This window comes from Rhinopithecus bieti, unplaced genomic scaffold (genome assembly GCF_001698545.2).
Source record: "Rhinopithecus bieti isolate Rb0 unplaced genomic scaffold, ASM169854v2 scaffold_36008, whole genome shotgun sequence".
Lineage (NCBI taxonomy): Eukaryota > Metazoa > Chordata > Mammalia > Primates > Cercopithecidae > Rhinopithecus > Rhinopithecus bieti.
The window spans coordinates 3,743,878-3,770,323 of NW_016816204.1; the positions used below are offsets into that span (position 1 = coordinate 3,743,878).

General features: G+C 40.2%; 1 protein-coding gene across 9 annotated transcripts in view; it reads right to left on the minus strand.

Annotated features, from left to right (window-relative positions):
- Window positions 1–26,446, minus strand: part of SGPL1 (sphingosine-1-phosphate lyase 1) — a 67,105-nt gene that overhangs the window by 8,025 nt on the left and 32,634 nt on the right. For all 9 annotated transcript variants that reach the window (XM_017854641.1, XM_017854632.1, XM_017854633.1 and 6 more), the window contains 8 exons: window positions 21,594–21,661; window positions 17,961–18,108; window positions 15,124–15,200; window positions 12,980–13,108; window positions 4,987–5,075; window positions 3,541–3,646; window positions 1,962–2,060; window positions 1,124–1,273 (listed from right to left, as the gene is read on the minus strand). In XM_017854641.1, coding sequence (XP_017710130.1) covers window positions 1,124–1,273; window positions 1,962–2,060; window positions 3,541–3,646; window positions 4,987–5,075; window positions 12,980–13,108; window positions 15,124–15,200; window positions 17,961–18,108; window positions 21,594–21,614 — 819 coding nt within the window. In that variant the 5' untranslated portion in view covers window positions 21,615–21,661. The remainder of the gene's footprint in view (window positions 1–1,123; window positions 1,274–1,961; window positions 2,061–3,540; window positions 3,647–4,986; window positions 5,076–12,979; window positions 13,109–15,123; window positions 15,201–17,960; window positions 18,109–21,593; window positions 21,662–26,446) is intronic.

Sequence of the window (26,446 nt, forward strand, 5' to 3'; positions counted from 1 at the left end):
TAGTTAATCAGTTTACTCCCTCTCTTGCCCAGCATGTGGTTTACCTTATTTAAAATATTTCTCTGGGGGCCATATGTTGGGATGAAAACAAGAATAAGTTTGCAGTGGAAGCCATGAAGGGATGGAATTTGACACTTCGAGTTAAAATCACCATCTGACCCCCTTCCCATCTTTTTTGCTTGGTATTACTAAGAATATTATGCTTATAAGAACATAATGGTGCTCAGAATCTAAAAGCTACTTAATCCAGCTTTAAAATGAACTATGTAACTGGTTTCCTTATAGAACATCTGACCCCCTAATTAACTCTTACTAAAACTAACATGGAACTAATTTCATTACCTGAACCATCCAGAAACGGATGGTTATGGGAAAAGGACACAGGCGCTATCTGGGTGGTAAGGAAAAAACAGATGCTGACCGAAAATCGGCTGCAGATCACACAGATTTTGAAAAACAAGTCTTTAATATACTTGAGTTTAAAACAAGCCCTGAAAATGCAATCAAAACAAGGTACACATTCCTGAGGCTGCTAATACTTCTTCCACATCTGGATGTATATTCAATAGCGTTATCTACTGATCTAGACTTTGTCTCAGTCCACCAAGGGTGGCAGGCATGGCCATCTCAAATGCTGAATGTTCCTGAGCACACAGGTTCTTCCCCTTTCCCAAAGGACTCTTACGTCAACATTCGCTTGTCATGTAGGCTCAGCCCAGTTGCACAGCAGCTCTGATGTTATCTACCAGCATGGGAACTCTACTACCAACCCTCACACTCCTCTACCCTCCACCTCAAATCAGCTCAAGGCTTCAGGGAGCTTTTTAAACAAGGGCCACTACACTAGCATGCTCTAGTTACACACAGTCAGTGGATACAGAAATTCTCCTAGCCAATTTGAGATAAAGGTAATAGTTTCATTTTCACTACTGCTTGTTACCTCTACCACTATACCCCATCACCTGAACCAGCTGATCTGGTGACAGCAAAGAGAGAGTTTAAAACAAGCCTCTGATGAGAATTCTATAGTTAATTTTATACTTTGGGGGGAAGCTACCAATTTATTTTATCAATAATAGTCAAAATAATCAACTGGTAACACTTGATCTCCTCCTTAGCTCACCTTATGGGTGTCAGCTGAAATGCTGGTTACACCTTTCACACGGAAATCAAATGGATGCTCCAGTGGGTATCCTGCTTTCTCCATAAAGACGATGAGGAAGCCTCCCAGACAAGCGTCAACATGAAGGGGTATTTTGTATTTGACAGCCAGCTTGTTCCAAAAAACAAAGAACATAAGAGAATTTCCTTTATAGCCCTATAATAAAACTGCAAGACATGGGTGGAAAATGGGCTATAAACACAAGGCTGTTTTGTATTATGCCTCCCATGTTTTTAAAAAAATGGCTATTTTTAACATTCCCAACAAAATTTATCTTTCAAATGTGTTTTCCCTTCAAAATAATTCATCTGAAATATGGTATGTATTTTGTATTTAAATATGCATGACCTCAAACTCCCTGCAAAATCAAGCAGGAAATGAGTAGAGCTCTGATTTAGGCTGCCTCTGGCACAAGGGAAAGGTCCTGTTCAGTCACTACAAGATGAGGCGCGAGGGAGAGGGAGGTGCTGAGGGGCAGCTTATGGAATATCACCCTTTGGTGGGCACATTCCTACATGCAGATTATTTCCAGATCTCAATCTAAAAGGCAATACTATTTCAGAATATCCAGTTTAAAAGGCCTCAGCCTTGTACTATCCTCCCCCACAGCAGAGACTAGCAACTTTTAGAGGCTTCAAACAGAGCTGCAGGGCTTCCCCTAGGGCTGATGAGAGCCACTCATCACTACCGTGGTCGAACACAAAAATAAAAATCACTTCTATTTGCTAAGTACTGCCCCATTAGGCTTTGTTTTAAAATATCCATTTGCCTGCCATAGCAGCCCATTTCTCTCATATACCTTGGCCACTTCAGGGACAGGATCTATCACACCATGAGGAAACTGTGGGGTAGAACAGACAAGCATGGCAGTGTTCCTGGAGATGGCTCTTCTCATTGCCTAGGGATTTAAAGTTTAAAGGAAAATGAGAATCTATGTCACAATTACTCTTCTCTTCTGCTGCCAAGAGCAATCTGGGCTGCCAGCTTAGAGTTCCAGTTCCACTAGTACCCCTCCTTCACCACTCCAACTGGGAGAAGACTGCATCCCACCATGGTGACAGGACACAGGCAAGTCCGGGTAAGTCCATTTGGAGAATAGTCTGAGCACAAAATAAGAAAAGAATCGCTGTGGGGGCGAAAACAATATTAAGCTAAGAGGCCAAAGAGCCAAATGTGAACCCCAGTCCACAACCTATCAGCAGTGAAACCCTCAGTACACTACTTCAGTCTGTTAGTCTGTTATCTGTGAACTACAAAAATGTAACAGCTTCATCAACCTCTCTGGAATGTCATAAAGCTCAAATGGGATTCTGACAGAACACTGAAACTAGAAAATTCCTCTACACAAATGTGAGGCATAAAAATAATCACTATTATAATGACAATGGTATTAATTCAAGCCAATCTAAACCACAGTGAGAGTCTTTTTTTTTTTTTCTTTTCTGAGACAGGGTCTCACTCTGTCACCCAAGCTGGAGTGCAGTGGTGTGAACACAGCTCACTGCAGCCTCAAACCCCTGGGGCTCAAGTGATCCTCCCACCCCAGCCTCCCAAGCAGCTAGGACTACAGGTGCACACCACCACATCCAGCTACTTTTTAAAATTTTGTGTAGAGATGGGGTCTCACTATGTTGCTCAGACTGGTCACGAACTCCTGGGCTCAAGGGTTCAAGTAATCCTCCCTCCTCAGCTTCCCAAAGTACTGGGATTACAGATGTGAGCCACCATGCCCAGGCCATGGTAAGAGTCTTAAGGGAATTGAGTCCATGTTCATTTTACAAATAGAGAAAAGAAAGGAAAAGTGATGGTGCTGACAGCAAAACCTCTGTCTCTCAAGTCCCAAGTTAGTGACTAGATCACCTCCCTTTCAGAATTCATGAACCTATGAAAAGACTGAAGCCAGGAGCGGTGGCTCATGCCTGTAATTCCAGCACTTTAGGAGGCCGAGACAGGCGGATCACGAGGTCAGGAAATCGAGACCATCCTGGCTAACACGGTGAAACCCCGTCTCTACTAAAAATACAAAAAAAGAATATTAGCTGGGCGTGGTGGCGGGCGCCCGTAGTCCCAGCTACACAGGAGGCTGAGGCAGGAGAATGGTGTGAACCCAGGAGGCGGAGCTTGCAGTGAGCCAAGATCGCGCCACTGCACTCCAGCCTGGGCGACAGAGCGAGACTCCGTCTCAAAAAAAAAAAAAGAAGAAAAAGAAAAGACTGAAGCTGCAGTCAGTCACCACTATCAGTGGTTTTTCATATTCTGGCTGCCACAATCAAAGGCAGTCAGACCTGTCTGAGTGTGACTGTAAACAGCTACTCAACAAGAGGACCTTTCTGCCATCAGAGCCCAGCACAGACAGTGGGCCCTCCAGAGGGACTCACCCGCACATCCACCTCCATCATCTTTGTCAATGGGACCCGCACAATCTTCATCCCAAAGTAACTGGCTGCTTTGTTAAATGCAGCATGGGCACTTTGGGGAGCCACACTAGATGACAGGGAAGAGAATAATAATGAAATTCAGGCCAAAATAACAGAAAACATCATTAGCAGCTAATCTAAATTACCGGGAGTAAATTCTGATTATTTTCCCCCAAATTAAAAGTGTTCATACTGCTTTCTTTTAAGCACACCCAAAAGAGGCCCACTGATTTTCTGCAGAAACTTCCCTCCTATTTAGGAAATCATTCTGGCAATAGGAAGAGGACTCAGAAGTGATCCCACAGTGAGGGATCCAAAGCATAAAGCAAGGCTGGCAGGCGGAAAGCTGGGGGACAGAGACTTTGGGTGAGAGCAACACAAGGCAGAGCTGGCTAACAGTTGCCTACCAAAGACAGGCACCTCAGTGAGAATGAGAAGAAGGCTTCCCGGCACAATGCATGTTCAAGCAGAAATGTGAACACAGCGGCCAAGCATCAGCTCAGTGGCCCCTTCCAACTCTGAAAGACCACAAACCTGAAGAAACTAAAATCCCCATTTCTCCTACACATTTGAAAATAGTATTTCAAATAGTGTTGAAAGAGAAAACAAGTTCACGGTTATTTGCTTTAAGACTTTCCTCAACTAGTCCATTCATACAACAAATCTGTTCCCTTTAAGGAGAAAAATCTCTACTACTGAGGAAGTTGCAAGCACCAAAGATCAACGTATGAAGAAAGAATGGTAGCCTGGTTTATTCTCTTATGCTACATATGAACCACAGCATGAGACCATATGCAATAAATCCCCTTTGTCAGTGACACTTGCAGTAAAAATATTAAGATGTAGGATAAACATACTGTACAAGGGAATAGTCTAGGAAAAATAATGTAACCAAACATCAAATTTATGTCCAAAGAAGGCAATGTGGGTAAATCTCAAAAGATATTTTATTCTTCCTCCCAGAAAACAGCCCTCACACTAAAGTTTTCCCAGAGAGTACCCTGAGGCAGCCTATAATATTAAGTAACTTTCTAAGATAAGCAGAAGTAAAGTACCTAGAGAGCTTTCTTTAGGCTCCAAATAACTTGCAAATACCACAGGATTCAAAGATGTAGTCCTCAAACTCTCAATTTTGGAAAAAGGATCTTATTTTTGCTTGTAGTATATAATATGTGTGATCTGGGGTGGGGCAGGATGGGAATTATCTTGAAAAATAACTGGCTGATCCATTTAGAATTTTACTGAATGTAAAAGGATAAGGGCAGAGGGGCTAGGACAGGGCGGAAGGGGGCCAGAATTACGAGAGGAAGAGAAGGAGCAGGAAAATTGATTATCTGGTTTAGTTTCATAAAGCAGTACTCCAGACAGACAAATTCAGAAGGGGACAAAACAGCCACACATACATACATTTCTGGAGTTTTGATCCCCTTCTCGAAGGCCAGGTCCCGATATGCTTTGCAGGCCATCAGTATGCTTTCTGTTCCCCCAGAAGTCACCTATAATAAAGAAGAGATGCCATCTGTTGGGGGAGTCAGGGATGCCCCGATTCTTCATGCCCTGATCTTGACAATGTTTGATATAGAAACAGATAAGGTCTTGGATGCATGCTGCAAGGCAGACACTGCCATGTCTTCCAGAAGGAAAATTTGGCTTCATTGGCTAAGCCTAATTTTGGCTCAGGAGAAGAATGAAAGCTACTAAATAATGAGCAGAAACTCAGCACTGTCTAGACAAATGCACATTCGCCCAGATCCCACCCATTCACAATCCATTTATGTTTGTGTATTAATTTTTCAATTTTCAGATAAGATACGGCATTTTATGTCATTCAAAATATCAGAATTTTAATTTAAATTTTCAATGCCTGCTAAAGAATGTGAAATTGTGATTACAATTCTAGTAAACTGTGCAATACACTAAGAAGAGACATTCAGACTTTCCAAAGTAAACTGCTGGTTTTGACAAGTTTGAAAGAGAAAAGCAGAAGTTTCTACTTGATGGAAGTTTGTTGCCTTGTTTGAAATAAAACAAAAATCCTAATCCTTTTTAAATGAAGTAAAATGTTTTCCTAATGTTTGGCCTAGCCCCTCTGATAAACACATTTCTTTACCAGAGTTCAAACAAAAGACATAGGGGTCTTTTTATTCATCTTATTTTCCCCACTGGACTATACATTTATGAAGGTAGGGACCAGTCTGTTCATGACAACATTCCTCAACATTCCTAGCACCTGACATAGTCACTGACACCTAACAAACCCTCAATCCATTTTTTTTTTCTCTTGAGACAGAGTCTCACTCTGTTGCCCAGGTTGGAGTGCCGGGGCATGATCTCAGCTCACAGCAGCCTTTGCCTCCTGGGTTCAAGCGATTCTCCTGCCATAGTTACCTGAGTAGCTCAGATTACAGGCGTCCACCACTATGCCCAGCTAATTTTTATATTTTTAATAGAGACAGGGTTTCACCATGTTGGCCAGGCTGGTCTCAGGCTCCTGGCATCAAGTGATCGGCCCACCTCAGCCTCCCAAAGAGCTGGGATTACAGGCGTGAGCCACTGCACCTGGCCTCCACATTTCTTAGTGTCTGACTTGACTCTCAGTAAACCTTGACCAACACAGGCATGTCATAGCCATCTGGCTATTTTTTTTAAAAAAATAATATATGAGAATGAATCATTCCAAAACAAACAAAAAGCCACAGTACTAAACTAGCTGGACAATTTCTTAGACTTACCATCTCTGAAGATTCATACAATCTTTGAAAGGTTTTTTCAATTTACAGGTGAGAAAACTGAGCCCTTGAGGAATTAAAAGTGTTTCACTCAATGTCATACATTAGCAACTGTTGACAAGAAGTAAAACTTTCTACATTTTCATATTTAGTGTAGCTTAATACAAGATGGAATCAGATAAAGTAATCACTGAACTTTCCTAAGATAATATCCACATACAGGACAAAAATACCATTGGATACAAAATCCCTGTGGCCAGGAGTTATATGGAAGATGAACCAAGAAAAGTCATTTCTTGACTCAGGAAGTCTTTATGAAACATGTGACCATCACCACAAAATAATGCACCGAACTTGGGCATGGGACACTTGTTTGTAGATCACTACATTTCTATGTTGCAGAAGACAAAAGTACTTATAGCTGAGGTCAGCTCTGCACATCAGCATGTCCTGGGGGTTAGGATAAAACCTCAGAATGTCACAAGCAGAGCCAAGCCAGCTGTGAAGAAAGTCGGGGAGGGACCAGCAAAGTCCAAGTCTCCAGTGCGTCAATCTCTTCGTAAGGTCCAGTAATGACCTAAGCAATAATATTTCCAAATTCCTAGTCACCTGCTTCATGTGTCCTATTTTTAGTTCAATAACTAGTCAAAACATCATTATTTGTTATGCAAACACCAGTGTACTTTTGACTGTAAAAGTAGGAATACCTAAATTCAACTTTTTTGTTTGTTTATTTTGAGATGGGGTCTCACTCTTTCACCCATACTGGAGTGCCATGGCATGATCTCAGCTCACTGTAATCTCCACATCCCAGGCCCAAGAGATCCTCCCAACTCAGCCCCCTGGAGTAGCTGGAACTACAGGCACACGCCCCCCGGCCTGGCAGACTTTTGTATTTTTTGTAGAGATGGGGTTTCACCAAGTTGCCCAGGCTGGTCTCAAATTCCTGGGCTCAAGTGATTCAGTTGCCTCAGCCTCCCATGGTGCTAGGACTATAGGCATGAGTCACCATGCCTGGCCCTAGGTTCTACTTTTAATTTGTATTTCTGATTCTGTGTTTTAAAATGCTATTACTCTCCCACTTCTTTCTACCTCCTATACCCAAAGAAAAACAGGAATTTTCACTGTGAAGTAAGAAAATGGAGGCCTCGGTAACTATTTGTTATGTTATTCAACTTCTTTCAATATGTATAAACACTCTCACTTTAACATACGATACGTATTTCAGAAAACAAGAGAATATCATCTTCTTGGAAAATTTTCTTTCAGATGCTGTTTGGATCTGACGACATTAGCACAAGCCAAGAAGAGTGTTTCACATGGTAACCTAATTTCTTTTAGTATGTGAAGTTACCTCTATCATTGTAACTGAGACAAATAAAGTTAGGAAAGATAGTTTAAGGTTGAAGAACAAAGAATGAGAGAGCTTACAACTCTCAGCTAGGAATAGCCTAAAGACTGCCCAGCCATTTGGTCTTATCTTCTGGCTTCCCAGCTCTGAACACTGAACTCTTTCTTCACTAAAAGCAGCTCATCCAGAGAGAAAAATAAGAAGCTAAGGGAGGAGTGGGGGAGACAGAGTGGGAGAGGGAAAAGACAACACCAGTGCTGACTCGTTATTTTACAAAAGTCTAAATATTAGAAGAGGCTGGGAATCAGACTCTATCCTTCTTCTGATCCCTCACACACGTGCTGAAGAAGATCATAATAATACAGATATGGTTTAATTGCAGCAATGCAAAAAACCCCTAGGCCTGGACTTCTGGAGTAAGATGGGAAGGAAAAAAAAAAAGGTGAGGGCAGGGAGAGAAAGAGAGTCAAAACCTACAGTAACAACAACCAAACAAGGAAAGAGAAATAATCTAATGCAATAAACTTCGAATATTGGCAATCAAAAACAAAAGAAACAGTGACACAGCAGAGAGCAGAAGTAAAACACTAGTTTCTAATCAGCCCTTGAAACTATACTGCAAAGTCAGCAAAATCCTGAGAATTTTCCTTCATACCCCCAAATCTGCAGAGAGGCAAGCTGAGGGGGTTTCCTTATCTTCTTCCTCTTCTCACGAGTGAGTGGTAAACATGGCTGCTAGGGAGAAATGAGCAAAACGGGAGAGAGAACATCAGGATTGGCTCTTTAGAGTGAAGACTTCAGTGAATTAAATAATCAAAGGGTATTATCTCTCCCAAATAAGAGAGTGAACTCTGATAGGTAACTGAAGAGAATCTCAGAACAGACCCAGATATTCTAATACAGATAGAACAAAGCTTTGGCTGAGCTTTGTCCCCAACCCAATGGTCTCAGACAAGAAGCACCCACAGTGCATAAGAAAAAACAATGTCTGGAGAATGCCACCCCAGGATGAGAGAAAATGGCAAGGCAACTATGCAAACATACTAAAAGGCAGGGGAAAAGGTAGTATGTAGCACGCAAAATAAAAACCCAACTCAGAAGGAAACAAGCTAAGGGACAGAAGGAAACCCCTTATAACTTTCTCACTATAGGAAAGTATCATAAGAACATGAATTTAAGAAAACAAAGAGTTCAAAACCTAGACCATGAAACAACAGAATGAGCTACAGACCTAAAAAAAAAAAACAAAGCCAGTAGCATCCATACAGAACTAACAAAGACATTAGGAACAGCAAGGAATAAAATAAACATTGCCGAGAATAAAAACGCTGACTTCAAGGAAAAGGTCTGAGATAAGTTTATTGAACCCAGATTTAAAAAGACAGATTGAAAGACCAATGCCACTCCCCATGTGGAGAACTGTGTTCAATCTGGCCAGAAGCAACCAAAAGTCATTCAGAGAATGACTACAAAGACTGGAAGTCTGTGAAATCATATGAACAGCTGAGTAACCCAGAAAAATGTGGGGCAGAGAAGATTCAGGGACAAAGGGGCTTTCAAACATACAAAGGTCTATCACACGGAAAAAACAATTATGAAACTTCCATTTTGAGCAATATAGATTATATACCTTGAGCAACCCTCCTAACTGAAATAAAAAAATTAACAAAACATCAAAAAAAAATTTAAAACCTATCATTAAGCTAACATAAAGAAACTCTTACTAAACCCCCAAACAAAGCAAAATCAAGAATCCTGCAAGATAAGTAAGTGGCAAAACTAGATTTCACCCTGAGGGTGGCACCAACCCCTACAGACTTCAAACTGCTACAAAGACAGATGAGCAAGGGATGGACCAGAAGATACATTAGAGACTGCCCAAGGTAAGGAGTCCAACAGGAGATGGCTGGAAAAAACCACACTCTCAAGTGTACAAGAAATCAATCCCACTACTGCAAAAGAGGAAAGAAAAGAAAACTGTTTTATCAACCCTGATGTTCAAGTAAAGAAAAATAGTAATCTTTCAAGAATGTGTACCAAGGAAGCCTTTACGTGAGTTTGAGGTCAGAATTCACACTACCTCTGTGGTACAAAATGACAAGCTAAGGATTTGACTTAATTTGGTTCCAGTGTGGTGGCAATCCCCAACAACTCACAAAAGTATGACAAATCTTCTCTGGAAGCAGAGAACTTCCAGACTTAACTTCAATCTAGGCCTCAAAGAATCCCTAGGTTCCCAGAAAAATAAGTGGCTCATAAAAAAATAAATAAATAAAGTAAAATAAAATAAAATAAAATCACGAATATAAGGAAACAAAGAACCATGACTGAAGCCAGCAGAATCAGGTAACGCTCATGGATATTGGAATTATCGGACACAGAATACAAGATATTTACGTGTAATATATTTAAGTAAACAAAAGTTAAGCCAAGGAAAGGGACTATAAAAAACAACCAAGCAGATTTAAGAAAAAAAAAAGACAGCCAAGCATGGTGGCTCACGCCTGTAATCCCAGCACTTTGAGAAGCCAAGGCGGCAGATCGCTCGAGCTCAGGAGTTCAAGACCAGCCTCAGCAACATGGTGAAACCTCATCTCTATTAAAAATACAAAAATTAGTGAGTCATGGTGGTGCACGCCTGTAGTCCCAGCTACTCAAGGGGGCTGAGGTGGGAGGGTCGCTTGAGCCCAGGGAGGTCAAGGCTGCAGTGAGCTGAGATGGTACCACTGCACTCTGGCCTGGGCAACAGACTGAGACCCTGTCTCAAAAAATAATAATAATAAAATAAAAGGAGAACTACAAAACATAATTCTTAAGAATGAAATTAGAGTAAATAAAATTTAAAAGCCCAGCACTATTCACAATAGCAAAGACTTGGAATCAACCCAAATGTCCATCTGTGACAGACTGGATTAAGAAAATGTGGCACATATACACCATGGAATACTATGCAGCCATAAAAAAGGATGAGTTTGCGTCCTTTGTAGGGACATGGATGCAGCTGGAAACCATCATTCTTAGCAAACTATCACAAGAACAGAAAACCAAACACCGCATGTTCTCACTCATAGGTGGGAACTGAACAATGAGATCACTTGGACTCGGGAAGGGGAACATCGCACACCAGGGCCTATCATGGGGAGAGGGGAGGGGGGAGGGATTGCATTGGGAGTTATACCTGATATAAATGATGAATTGATGGGTGCTGACGAGTTGATGGGTGCAGCACACCAACATGGCACAAGTATACATATGTAACAAACCTGCACGTTATGCACATGTACCCTAGAACTTAAAGTATAATAAAAAAAAAAATTAAAAATAAAATTAAGCCCAATGGGCTTCTACTTATCATCAGGCTCTAGCAATTTTCAATTTACAGCCAATCTTTCATCTACCCCCAACCACCCCAGCCATCGTTGCTATTGAGAATATCAGTTGTCCTAACAGTTATGCCTTTATAGGTAATCTGTTTTCTCTGGCTGTTCTCAAAAACCAATTAGACGCGTGTTAGCCTTCTCATTCTATCCTTTGCATCTCTTAGCCTCTCTTTCATACTTTCTATTTCTTTGTCTCTCTGGACTGCATTCTGGTTTTTTTTTTAATCCGTCTTTTTCCATAAATGTGACTTTGGAGCTATGTAATTATTTTACCTAGTTTTAAAATAAACCAGGTCTCCTTGGACAAATGGCTGACTGTAAGCCTGGAGCAGGAAATGGACAAAGTGAACCTGAACCTGGAATATTTTGTCAAAAAAAAAAAAAAAAAAAAGGAAAGAAAGAGAAAAAAGGTTTTCAAAGATTACTTGGGTCATGTAAATGGACCTTGGAGCCAATATGAAGATGCTCCCACTGGCCAAAGATGGATGAAGTAATTTGTGCATCAATCTGAATATCAGCTACAATGGATTGAGGCACACACACCATTCCACAAGTTATCCATCTGTGTCCTGTGGATAGGCATTTGAATTATTTCCAGTTTTTAGCTACCATGAATAATACTGCTATGAATATTAATGTCCATATATCCTGATATTTATGTGTACTAATTTTTCTAGAGTATGTCCTGAGTAGCAGAATTTCTGGGTCATAAGATACACATATCTTCAGATTTACCAGATAAGGCCAAACTGTTCTGTGGCTGTTTACTCTGTGGCCTCTTACAAGTTCTTCAAGAGTCTAATGGTACAGGAGAATATACTGTAAGTACATTATTATCTTCCCTCTGAAAGCCACCCTGTTCACCTCAATACTCTAAGGGAAACTGCTGCTATATTATGGGTGGTTCTGTTTTTAACAGTTTCAGTATTTTGTTTTCAAAATGAATGCCAGGCATATCACCTTTATTACTACTGAATACTTGAACATGATGATTTTCATAGCGCCAACATATTACAAAAACACAATAAAACAAAAACAATGCTTCCTGTAAAAAAAACAAAACAAAAAGAAACTAATCAGGTGTTCTTGTCTTCGAATGGGCCCTTCAATAACTCTGTCTGCAGTCTTTATAATGACTGCGAAGATGATGAGTATCTAATAGGATTAGCACCTCTAAGACACCATTACAGCATATTGAATTAAATCTATCTATCCTACATAACCTGAGATTTCATTTTTTCTAAAGACAACAGATTTAAAGAGAAGTTTATCTATCACAGTTTAGAAAAACTAACAACCATCTACTTGAAAGAACAGGTAAAATAAAGAATCTTCATGTGTTTCTTTAAATATTATGATGTCCTCCTCCTTTCTTTATGCCTAATAGCAACTAAATGAGGTTCTGTTTACAGCAAATAATAAATTAAACTTTGGCTCAGGTAAAACCAGAAGTATATTAAAAACACTGCTGGATGGTACAACAAAAGTATACATAGATAAATAGGGGGATGGTAAGTGTACGGGTGAGGGATGAGGGAAGAAGCGGGTAGGGAGGGAAGGAGTGTAGAGAGCAGATATAGCAACATATTTACATTTAGGGAATCCAGGTGTTCTTTAAGCTATCCTAAAAACTGAATGTTGGTTCAAAGTTTTCAAAATAAAAGGTGAAGAGAAAAGATCTAGAAGAATATATACCAAAATGTTGACATTCTCTGGGTTACAAAATTACAAGTAACATTTAAAACTGCAGTTAATTAGGATCTTTCTATGATGATCAAATATTCCTTGTGTAGTAAAATGATCTTTCTACAATGATCAAATATTACTTGTGTAGTAAAATATTTTTAATATTTTTATTTATTAAAATATAATTAATATTAAAAACTCTTCTATTTTAACCTAAAAAATAAGGGTATTGGATGCCCCTTGCATATACTTACACATCCACACGAATCTGGTCCCCCATTGAACAGGGAACAAGCTATCCTCACAATTTCTGCCTCTATCTTGCGTAGTCCTGGGAAGATATCTGGATGCAGGGGGTTACTCCATGCAAAATCTCCATAAGCCTGTAAAGAAATGCAAGCAGAGGTGAAATTAAAACTATTACACTATATAGGACAAAGAATCATGCACTAAACAACAGTTTCTAAGTATTAGGCACAACAACAGAAACTGGAAAAAAAGGTAAGATATATTCCTCAACCTAAAGAAGATCAAAACACAGCGGAGGAGACAGACATGTAAATAAATAATTTTACAGGCCGGGCGCGGTGGCTCAAGCCTGTAATCCCAGCACTTTGGGAGGCCGAGACGGGCGGATCACGAGGTCAGGAGATCGAGACCATCCTGGCTAACACGGTGAAACCCCGTCTCTACTAAAATACAAAAAAATTAGCCAGGCGAGGTGGCGGGCGCCTGTAGTCCCAGCTACTCCGGAGACTGAGACAGGAGAATGGCGTAAACCCGGGAGGCGGAGCTTGCAGTGAGCTCAGATCTGGCCACTGCACTCCAGTCCGGGCCACAGAGCAAGACTCTGCCTCAAAAAATAAATAAATAAATAAATAAATAAATAAATAAATAAATAATTTTACAATATGGTGAAGAAAGAAGTATAAATATGGTTAAAAGCTCAGACCATAACACTAAACTGACCCAGCAGGGAGTCTAAGCTTTGCCTATTATTTTCAGCTGTGTAGGTCACATACTCTAAGGTTGTTTCTTCATACGCAGAAGTAGTTATGGTAGCTATCTTCTAGCGTTCTAGCAATCATTAAATAACATAATGCATGTGAAGCACTTAGTAGAGTGTCTGGCACAAAGCAGCTGTTGTTATCGATTGCAATACCAGGTTTGTGTACAGAGTGCTAAGGGACCCTGAAGAGGGAACAACATTCTGAGTGGTCTAGAAGTGTCTGCTGAGTGGAACTTTGAGAGATGAGTAGGAATCATCATTTGGAACAAGACAAATGATGGAAGGGAAGGAAAACAACATGATAAGAGCACGACACACTTAGTAAAGAAAAAAGGCAGGATTAGTGTTTACGTGGGAAATAAAGAGAAGTAGTTAAGAAAAAATAAGTGGGAGCTGGCTCATGAAGAAACTTGTATTCTCTGCTGCATAAGAACCTGAGTTTCATCCAGTAGATAATGGGAAAGTACTTAAAGATTTTAAGCACAAAAGATCAGAGCATTACACCAACTTACGCAAAATCTGTCATATTTATTAAGAGACACTTCCATATTTTTAATAATTGAACACAAAGACCTTAGAGATCATCAGTACAACCCCAATTTTAAATGATGAAGTGGAGTTTCCAAAATAAAAATGACGGCTGAGTGCAATTGTTCACACCTGTAATCCCAACACTTTCAGGGGCCGAAGCAGGAAGCAGGTGGATCACTTGAGGCTGGGAGTTCAAGACCAGCCTGGGCAACAGAGTGAGACCCCCATCTCTACCAAAAATATATAAAAATTAGCTGGGTGTAATGATGCATGCCTGTAGTCCCACCTACTCAGGAGGCTGAGGTGGGAGGATCACTTGAGCCAAAGAGGTCAAGGCTGAAGTGAGCCATGATCACACCACTCCACTCCAGCCTGTGTGACAGAGTGAGACTCTGTCTCTAAAAATAATAAAATAAAATAAAAATAAATGTGATGAGAAATGGAAGCAGCTAAGAATGAGAATGATTTGAAGTTACATAAGACCACTGCTCATCTCGGGTCACAGGATTTGAGAAAATTATGAAAGAGTTTCCCTATCCTATCTCTCCTTATCAAACAAAATCTGTCTCACTATAACAAATCTCATCTGACAGGACTATCTTCCCTAGTAGTCTGCCTTCTAGACAGGACATCTGCAAAGACTGAAAACATAAATAACACTTTACTATTTGACAGACTGAAGATGTCTTTGATAATATTATACATATTTGCCTATGTTTGTGTGAAGAGAAACTTTTATGGTTTTATTGTAACAATAAGCTTTCCTTAAGTAGTTTTTCTAATTACAAAAGGAGAAAAAAGGAGGTCATGTAAACTGGCACAGACCTCATAGGTTTTCCTCAAGAACTGGACGCTCACCTTCACAAGGAGCTCAGTGAGCTTCTCCTCCCCACTGTACACTGTTCCAGAGGCTCTCCCCTCTTGCCAGAAGGCATCTGCAGAGAAAGGTAAGGTCATTAGGTCAATAAGCAGGAATCTCTGGGAAGACAGGTTCTCATAAAGAAGAAACAGGAAGAAACCCCTCTGGGTACAAAAGAAAAAAATGTTGAGTGGAAACCCAACAGCATTCTTATAGCAAGTCAAGAAAAAAGTTCAATAAAGAGTTAGCACAATAAAATAAAGATGAAAAATCATTATTATCAGCAATGTGAAAAAGATATTAATAGCATTTAGGTACAATAAAGGCAGTCTGATAACAATGTTGTCCTCATCCTCAACTACCTTCTAACAGCAGGAACATTTGCCTTTGTCTATACTTATTTTTCGTTCTCTATATGGCTCTGGAGTGGCCTTTTTCTGCAATAGCTTCCTTCTTCTCTCCCTTCCTATCCAGTCCTAGGAATTTTGAGAACTGTTATGCACAGAGTTGGCAGAAGAAACCAAGATGAAAAGTGTGAAATGTCAGCACACTATCATCACAGATGAAACCAGCAAACAAACCACAATGAGGAATAAACCATGAGCACCCTGGTCTCAGACACCGGCTCCCTTAAGCCAAGCCTGGAAACCCACATAGAACTAGTTATTTGCTTCCAGCAGCACATGCTGTAGCATTCAAGATCAGGAACACAGTCAACATTGGGATAAACCTCCTTTATCCCAGTGTGGAAAGAAAAGTAAAGTTCCTGACTAGAATATAAGATCTGACTTTTCACTTTCCTCTCTCCCTGAGACAGTCTTCATTTTACCCACAAATCTGTTATGTGGGTGTCTCAGGTCCTTGTGCTACAATGCAGCTGTGCCCTATTGAAAGTGGGTAGTAAGAAAGCTATTACAGAAACACACCAACTAAAAACTGCATGGAGCCATGGGCTCTCCAAAGCAAAGATCTTCAGCTCTTGAGAACAGAAAACTAAGTGGTAAATATACAAACAAACTCATTCTCACAGCAATCTGCCAAGCTCTGGCTTGCTGCCTGTTTGACTTTCTCTTTCCTTAGAGGACACTGCTCTGTACTATACACAGCTTCAGACCAGTGGTCACCAGCCTTTTGAAAATAAGATAACTGGTTTCATTTCCTGTTCTTTTACTCATGCTAGAGAATACAGCAATGGACAATGACTTAAACATTAAAGAGAAGGCAATATGGTGGTGGCGACCAGCTCTCATAATCATGGAAATCTTTAACACACAGGTTTTAGAGTGCTAACCCCTCCTGTATTCACCTACATCCTAGACTATATCAAATTTTGTACTATTCAATGTCAAGACCTCAACACATGTCACTCAGAAACTGTAACGGTATTTGTCAAGGCCGGGTACAGTGGCTCAAACCTATAATCCTAGCACCTTGGGAGGCCAAGGCAGGCAGATCACCTGAGTTCAGGAGTTCGAGACCAGCCTGGGCAACATGGTGAAACCTTATCTTTACTAAAAACAAAAAATTAGCTGGGTATGGTGCCGCACGCCTGTAATCCCAGCTACTTGGGAGGCTGAGGCACAAGAATTGCTTAAGCCTGGGAGGTGGAGGTTGCAGTGAGCTGAGATCGCACCACTGCATTCCAGCCCGGGCAACACGGTGAGACTCTGTCTCAAAAAATAAAAAATAAGGGTATTTGTCAAAATGCAACATGGCCCCTGGATTGGCTCCTAGAATAGAAAAAAGAACATTAGTTTAAAATAAAACAAAGCAAAACAACAAAATAAAAATCCTGATGAACTAGAAATAGAATTTGTAGTGTAGTTAATAACACTGTACCAATGTTAATTTTTTAGTTTTGATAAACGTACCATGGTTATAGAGGATGTTAACATCAGGAGAAGCTGGGTATAGGGAAATCTCTATCATCTTTGCTACTTTTCTGTAAATATATCAAACTAAAAAGCTTATTTTTAAAAACTACTTGTAATATGATCTTAATCAGTAACAAACATGAATCCGTTTGAGTTAATAATAGCAATAATGGTTAACATTTACTGAACATTTACTATATGCCAGGCACTATAAAACATTTACACATGTATGATCTCATTTAATCCCCACAATCATCTTTTCAAGTAAGTACTGTACTACTATTACTATCCCCATTGTAGAGATACAGGAACTGTGACATACAGAAGTAACTCGCCAAAGGCATACTTTAAGTGGCAAACCAAGATATGAATCCAGACTTACATTATATGAATCCAGGGTTACACTCTTAAGCACCAAGCTATTTGGTGTATTTATCCATCCCATATGTGCTCATGCATATATGTGTATACACACAAACACTATTAGCATTCTCAGAAACAGATAGATATACATATATAGATAGATGTAAACTATACAGACAACTCTACCTATAGCTACATGCAGAAAGAGATACCATCTGTTTATCTTTGATGGTGGAATTATAGTGACTTATTTTCTTTTGTGCCTTTATGCAGATTTCACATTTTTACATGAATCTGTATTTCATTTGTATTACATATCTTATATTCTCTCTTCTTAAACACTAACATAATTGTTTTATTCATGCTTACAAAAGGAAATAAAGCCAAGTTCCACTGTCTCTGAGATTTGCTTGCTTTATGGATAACGGATGAATCTAAACATAATTTTAAAAATATGAAATTCAACCTGTGAAACAGAGTAGGTCCTCCTAAACATGTAAGAACCAATGATGAGTTATTCTTAACCTATGTGAACATTAAACAATGACAAAACAGTCACTTTAAGGAAGTAGACAGCATGTCTATGCCAAGCATCATACCCATAGAGCTGTACTCCTTAAGTTTCTCCAAAACAGCAGATGAGCTCAGACCCTGGGAGGGCAAAGCTTTCACATACTCTTTGTCCACTTTCAGGAATGACATGTTCTTGCTAATATCATCCTTGGTCTTGTTCAACTTGTCTTGAATCTCCAAAGGTAAGAAAGACAAAGTTATCCCGATGGAAGCGTACAGCAGAGACAGCAGAATCATTATGACATTCAAGCAACTGCTCAATGCTAGACATTGCACAAGTAACTAGACTAACAATTTTCTTAAAGATATATGGTGATATTCTGACTGGTCAGCTACTTTCTGGCATGTACAACAGCCTCTTAAAAATTTGAAAAGTGACGTTTCTCTCTAAAGGTCAAGATGCACTCAGCCGGGCGCAGTGGCTCATACCTATTATCACAACTGTTCAGGAAGCCGAGGTGGGCGGATCACTAGAGGTCAGGAGTTTGATACCAGCCTGGCCAACATAGTGAAACCCCGTCTCCACTAAAAATACAAAAATTAGCCAGGCATGGTAGCAGGCATTAATAATCCCGGCTACTTGGGAAGCTGAGGCATGAGAATCACTTGAACCCAGGAGGTGGAGGCTGCAGTGAGCCAAGATCGCACCACTGTACTCCACCCAGCCTGAGCAACAGAGCAAGACTCTGTCTTAAAAAAAAAAAAAAAAAAAAAAAAAAAAAAAAAAAAAAAAAAAAAAAAAAAGAAGCACCCAATTTCCCCATAACCCTTTTCTCTGCCACATTGATATCACTGCTACTTCACTTGGCTGGCATTGCTAAAGTCAGTACATCCTTGAGGGCAATATTTGGACTTTGATCCTGCCTTGGCAGCAGCTACAGTGTGTGTGTAAAAGAATCAAAGGTAGAACTAGGAACAGTAGCCAGAAAACTGGCGATGCCACAGTAAAAGGGATTCTGGTCCTTGTGCAAGTGATGAGCTCCTTCAACAGACATGCACACAGCACACTAGGAATTTGGAGGCCCCATGCAACACAAGCACAGGGCATTCTAAGAATTGCTAGGAACACTCCAATGTATCTCCTTAAGCTGCTATTGACAGCTTGCACTGTCTGACCCCAAAATGTTAAGAGGAACTAAGGCCCTTTCTGCTAGGCAGTTTATCAACTATGGTTCTCTTCTTTTCCATCCTCAAAGCCACAGCTTCTGAGCTGTTTTCTTTTATTCACTTACTCAACAAATATGTAGGCTAGGGATACATAGTGAACAAAACAAACTTAGGCAATGGAGCACACAGGGAAAAAAAAAACCCTCCTGTCCTCATGACATTTATTTTCAGCAGAAGAGACAGAAAATAAGTCAGGTAACAAAAAGTGCTGAGGGAAAAAAATAGTAAAGAGGCAGAAGGGCAGGGGCTGCTACTTATAGCAAAAGACTCTTGGGTAGCAGGTTTGGGGAGAGAAGCTACATGTCACGATTTGTTCATGTCACAGCCTGCTATTGTTTCAGCAACATATTTGTTATAGAACTCAAGAACTCGCTTCACACTAAGATTTTCTCATCTCTAGCTATGGATAATCAGAATACAAGAGGATCTTCTTAGATATGGCCCTCAATGAAACCACAGGGAAAGCCACTCCTTTCAGGCATGTCTGCAATAGTCTAACAGGCCCACATTGGCAGGGAGCAGACGCTACACTCCTGAGCAATGCCCGGGCATGCTACAGACGTGAAGATATTTTTTAAGTTGTAAATTTAAAAATTAATTCACATAAATGGTGACTCATGCAACAGAACAGGCTATGAAAGCTGAGCTTCCACGTATAGAGTATGCTATTGCCATAAAATAAACACAAAAAGTGACAGAGAGGTATATTAGAAAGCACAGCAAGGACTTCCTTACCCCCAATTCTTGCCTCAAAGCCTGTATTATGTTACCCAATATAGTTTCTTCAAAGTGTTTATTTCAAAATAAAATTCCACAATTTGTTTACTTCTTTACTTTCTGTCTTAACCTAAAATGTAAGTTCCATGAGAGTAAGGATTTGGTCTTGTTCACTACCATATCCCCAGCATCCAGAAAAGTACTTGACACTGAGCAGGTGGCTCAATAAGCATGTGTGAAGTGAATAAATGACAGAGGCATACACACATGCACACACACACACACACACACATACACATATACACATGTAACTTTTCGTCTCTAAGCCTCAGAACCTGCTTCTGAAAAATGGAGAGTGATTAGATAGTCCTTAGCAAGCTAAGGATCTTCCAATTCTGTTACTTTATAAGTTTAAGAGTGGGTTCTGGAACCCTAGCATTTATTTGTCTCAAAGTCTGGAAACTGAAGAAGTGAGAAGGAAAAAAAAATCAGGAGATAAGGGGAAATCCTAATGTTCTTTGTGCTACAATCCATCTTCTACAATACCTTCCCTGTCCCCATCCCTAATATTCCATAAGGACTAGATTTACTTTTAGGGATTAATATAATTTGGAGAGCAAACACAAGCCTATGTGCTCACATTCCCCTTCACCACCTGTTATTGCTTCCACTCCCCTACAGGAAATGAACCTGAAGATACATATCTCTGTCTGAATGGATTTCAGCCAAAGGTTAAAGATAACTGACAAACTTTAGGTCAGGGGTTGGCAAATGAACCCTGGTATAGCCAGGAAAGGGAACTGAAAGCCAAAAGTAAAAGAAAACTTGGAAGGCAGGTAAAGTTGGGAAAGACCAAAGGGGGTTGGGGAGGGCACTGGAGGAGATGAAGATTCCAAGGACTCATATGCCTTCCTTAGAGCTTGTCAAGTGGCCTGCCCTGTTTATCTTCATCTGTGACAACCTGTGGGAGGCGCAGAGGTGACTACCTTATCCTCAGCATGGGTGAGGGCAAAGGTGACATAACAAAGGGGACATACTACAATACAGATAATTGCAAAGAGCAAGAGACAGCGCTGTGCAACTTGGGATCAGCAAACTACAGCCAGGAACCAACTAAGGCCTACCTGAATTCGTAAAGAAAGTTTCATTGGAATACAGCCAGGCTCATTCCTGAACCTCTTGCTGCTGTCCGTCTGCAAGGGCAGAGGTGAGGAGTTGCAACAGAAATGATATGGCCTATAGAGCCCAAAATGTTTCATATCTAGCCCTTTACAGAAAACATTTGCCAACCCCTGACCTAAACCATGTAAGCACCCAACTCCTAGATAAATATCTAAAGTCAGCCAGCCGCATATTGTTTCAAAGCACCTAACAATACAGTCAGATTTTCTCATTTCAAATTCTTACTTCCTTAACAGGCTTCTCATCTCTCTTTTGGCCAGTTACGTTGGGGAAAGGGTTAAGTCAGGGTTCTCAACTTTGGCCATTTTGACATTTCCAGCCAGATAATTCTGTTTGGGGGGCGGGGGGCTGTCCTGTACATTGTAGGATATTTAGTGTTTAGCAGCATTTCTGGTCACCATCCATTACATGCCAAGAGCACCACTCCATCTAAGCTGTGACCACCAAAAACGTCTCCAAACGCTGCCAAGTGTCCCCTGGAGGTAAGGGACAAAATCACCCCTCCACTTTGAGAATATTAGGTTTAGTAAATAGAAAGAAAGAGGCATGATTATCAGGAGGGAAAAAAAAGATGACATACAGATTCTACTTACCTTACGACCAATAATGGGCATCTTCCTGGTAAGCTTAAAACATTTCTTTTTAAACCTTGACCATAAACCTAAAAGAAACAAATGGTTCTCTTATTCAAATAAATTTCCATGGATATGACCTGCATATAGCAAACACTCAAACGTGTCTTCCACAACCTCACTTGCCTTCCAATTGCAAAAGTTTCTTTCCTTTAAAAAATAAAAAAAAACTTTTAAATTTATATTTGTGAATAAGTACTATATTTACATGGTTCAAAATTTTAAAAATACAAACGCATACACACACAGTAAAGCAGTGAAGCTTCCCTCTCTCAAACCTATCCCCCCGACCCTCATGCTACCTCCCACTTTCTTTATGCATACATGTGCAACAGTAAAGCTATAATATTATTTGTCTCCCTTTTTTTGAACAAAAAGTAGCATACTCTAGCACTGTGGTAGACCTTGTTTTTCCACTTAGAAGTATTATCGTAAAGATCAGTGCATCCTCATTCATTTTTATAGCTGCAGAGTATTCCATTATATGGATGTGCCAAAATTTATTTAACCTGCCCCTTAATTATGGATATATAGGTTGCTTCTAATATTTGCTATTACAAATCAGGCTGAAATAAATAACCTTGTAACACACACCACACTGCACACCTACAGGATAAACTCCCACAAGCAGAACTACTAGGTCAAATGACATATGTATTCCAGAATTCTTGACCTTCCTAAGGTTTCTAGATGTTCAACATTTCTCTTCCTTCCCCCAAGACTAATGGCCAGCCCCTGTTTTTAGCTTGTTTTCTTGGATCTATGTCCAGCCTCTCATCCAACACAGATTCTAACATTTTCTGGACCTACAAATGCCCTCAAAATTGTGGATGCTAGCCAGGCACTGTGGTTCACACCTCTAATCCCAGCACTGTGGGAGGCCGAGGTGGGAGGACTGCTTGAGCACAAGAGTGTGAGACCAGCCTGGGCAACACAGTGAGACCCCGTCTCAACAAAAAGAAAAAAAAGTTTGAAAAATCATAGATGCCAGAGTCCACTCTGTCAGGCAGTACACAGAACAAATAGGGAATGCTAATCCTGTCGATTATAATAATCATAAATACATGGCATCTAAATAGACTACTAGACCTTCTGATGCATTCATAATCAATGTATCTCGACTGACTGTGACAACAGCATTCTGAAGCTGGCACAGAAGGCATTATATACAATCCACAAGTGACATAAAAGGCAATGGAAGATCAAAGCATCAAAACTTGCTCAAGGCCACAGATAAAATCAGTGACGGAGCAAAGTTTTAACTGAGGTCTTGGTATTTTCAGTCCAGGATTCCCAGGACTCTACACTGCTTCAAATGTACCACAGGAATTTTCTGTCTGAGTCTGTAAGAATCTACGCCTGGCTTTTTTATCCAAGGTGTGAACTGAATATGAACTTCTACTGCATTCCTAGGAGTCTGGGAATTCCCACTTTCCTGGCCAGAAGGAGCTCCCTCTTCACTCAACAACCACGGGATGCATCTGTACCCCCTTTCTGTATCTACCACATCATGCCTTGTATCTCTGCTAGCTGTTTTTGCTTCAGCTGCATCCCTCTTTCTAACTCTTCCTAGAGTCCACATTCTGTAAACACCTGGGACAAAACCAGGTAACTAAGACACAGACTGAATAAAAAGACAAAGGGACTGAAACCACTTGTTTGTGGTTACTTTTTGTTTAAATTTTGGAGTATTTCCTTCTAGCCCTATGTTCTACATGCTGTAATACATACCTGAGATCCTGTATAATGTAAAATAACTGTATCCTCCTCACGGATAGCACTTTCTACATTATTAACAATTCTTTCTAAACATATTTTTTAATGTTATAATAGTACATCAAATGACTATAATGTAATATTGGATATTTTAGCTTTTTGTTATTCAACTATTTCTAACTGTTAAAGCTGTACAGATTCAGAACTGCTTCCTTATTTGATAAAGTAATTAATGAGGTAAAAGAAGTCTAAAATCAGCAAACTGGGCCAGCTGTCCAGAACTATAGTAATGTGACTAAGTGGAGGATAAAAGAACAAACTAATTTTGTGGAAGTTGTGAGAAAAAAATGGTAAAGGATAAAAAGAACAGAATACAGTGTCAGAGATGAAGAAACTAAAAATAAAAAGTTCCCATGGTCACGACCTAAAAGGATTATCGCAAAAGTCCCCAGAGGTACAGAAAGAAAAGTAATTAGAATTTTTTAGTGGGATTGAGAGTAAGGGGAAGAAGGAAGATTGAGAGATGGTCAAAAGGACAGAAAATTCCAGTTAGATGGAAGCAATAAGTTCAAGAGATCATGGTGACATAGTAAATAAAAATGTGTTGCATACATAAAGATTGCTAAGAAAGTAGATTTTAAGTGTTCTCACCATTAAAAAAGGTACATGAGGCTGGGTGTGGTGGTTTACACCTGTAAATCCAGCATTTTGGGAGGCCAAGGCAGGTGGATCACGAGGTCAGGAATTCAAGACCAGCCTGACCAACATGGTGAAACCCTGTTTCTACTAAAATACAAAAATTAGCTGGGGGTGGTGGCATGCGCCTGTAATTCCAGCTACTCGGGAGGCTGAAGCAGGTGAATTGCTTGAGGAGGCGGAGGCTGCAGTGAGCTGAGATTGCATCACTGCACTCCAGCCTGCATGACCAGAGCAAAACTCTGTCTCAAAAAAAGTACGTGAGGTAATCACGTTAGTTTGATTGAGCCATTCCACAACTTACACATATTTGAAAACATCATGTTGTACACCATAAACATACAATTTTTATTTGTTAATTTAAAAAAAGAATTTAAAAATTTTAAGATAACAAAATAGAAAACGCCAGTGTAAGGACAATGCATGGTACTTAACAGTTTACAAATTCCACTTATGCAAAAGATGCCATTCAGTCCTCATATTACCCATGACAAGGTAAAGCAGCTATTATGATGTCCGTTTTATTGCAAGGAAATAGGCTGAGAGAGCTTAAGGGTGTTGCCCAAGGTGGCACAACAAGAAACTGAGAGTTTATCATTTCCTCCATGACATAAAGCTAATTTCTGTTGGTAAACCATGGACAACCCACAGTTAAAATCAATGTTAAAGTAAAAGTAATAAACTGTGAGCTGATAATCACAGAGCAGACTGAAGGAAGAGGCTGCTAAACCCCTGCCCAGCTCATGCCGCTGCCCACTTTTCCTCTACCGCAGGCTCCATCCTTTGTTCCAGAACTACTCTCTTCCCTCAGGAGGGATTCAGTGTTGGAAGATCAGCAAAATTCATCACTAGTCCAGACTTCAGACTCCTCTAGTACAGTGTAACTAAAAATAACTCGACTGTTCAGCAACACATGGCAAGTGAGCAAGCGCTAAAAAAGTGAATATTCTATCAAAATTATCCCTGATCTCTGGAGGGAAGACATTCTTATCTGTGTCTAAAATTCAAGTTGGAAGTTACCAAATGAAAGTGTGCTGTGTGTGTATGTGCTAAATTGTACAAAATTGTCAACATTCGACAATTTAACAAAATTAATTTTTGTATGGTTCAAACTGGATTCAGGTATAGAAAGAGAGAAAAACAAATAGTGGTATCCTTCAGTAGTAAGATTTTAATCTTGTTCTTATTATTTATCCATATTGTCCAACTTTTCCAGAGTGAATATGTACTGCTTTTGTTTTATAATACATCTTTAGAAACAAAACAACTCAGCTGGGCATGGTGGCTCATGCCTGTAATCTCAGCACTTTGGGAGGCCGAGGCGGGCGGATCACCTGAGATCAGGAGTTCAAAACCAGCCTGGCCAACAGGGCGAAAACCCATCTCTACTAAAAACACAAAAATTAGGCAGGTGTGGTAGTGGGCACCTATAATCCCAGCTACTCAAGAGGCTGAGGCAGAGAGAATTGTTTGAACCCGGGAGGCAGAAGTTACAGTGAGCTGAGATCGTGCCACCACACTCCAGCCTGAGTGACAGAGCGAGACTCCATCCCAAAAAAAAAAACCTCAAATGGCTTGGAGTTCAGCCCACAAGGATTTAAATGGCATATCTCATCAGTATACAATGACTAACAATATTCTCATGGAAAATTGGCCTCTAGAGGCCAGCATATTCCTTTTTGACCACTAAAAGCAGGTATGTATCAGAACCTAAGATGGCTGTATCTCTACTATTAGCTAAGCAAAATGTATGGCACAGTGAGCTGCAGAACTGAAAGCAGAAGTAAATACCTAACCACAAAAAAAATGAAAAATATGGGAGGTAATGCATGTTAATCAGCTCAATTTAGCCATTTCACAATGTATACATATTTCAAAACAATATGTTGTACATGACAAATATAAACAATGTTTATTTGCCAATTAATTTTCAAAAATTTTAAAAGTAAATACCTAGGGAGGCGGAGCAAGATGGCCGAATAGGAACAGCTCCAGTCTCCAACTCCCAGTGCGAGCAACACAGAAGACCGGTGATTTCTGCATTTTCAACTGAGGCAAACAGGGTCTGGAGTGGACCTCAAGCAATCTACAACAGACCTACAGCTGAGGGTCCTGACTATTAGAAGGAAAACTATCAAACAGGAAGAACACCTATACCAAAACCCCATCAGTACGTCACCATCATGAAAGACCAGAGACAGATAAAACCACAAAGATGGGGAAGAAGCAGGGCAGAAAAGCTGGAAATTCAAAAAATAAGAGCGCATCTCCCCCTGCAAAGGAGCGCAGCTCATCGCCAGCAACGGATCAAAGCTGGTCAGAGAATGACTTCGACGAAATGAGAGAAGAAGGCTTCAGTCCATCAAACTTCTCAGAGCTAAAGGAGGAATTACGTACCCAGC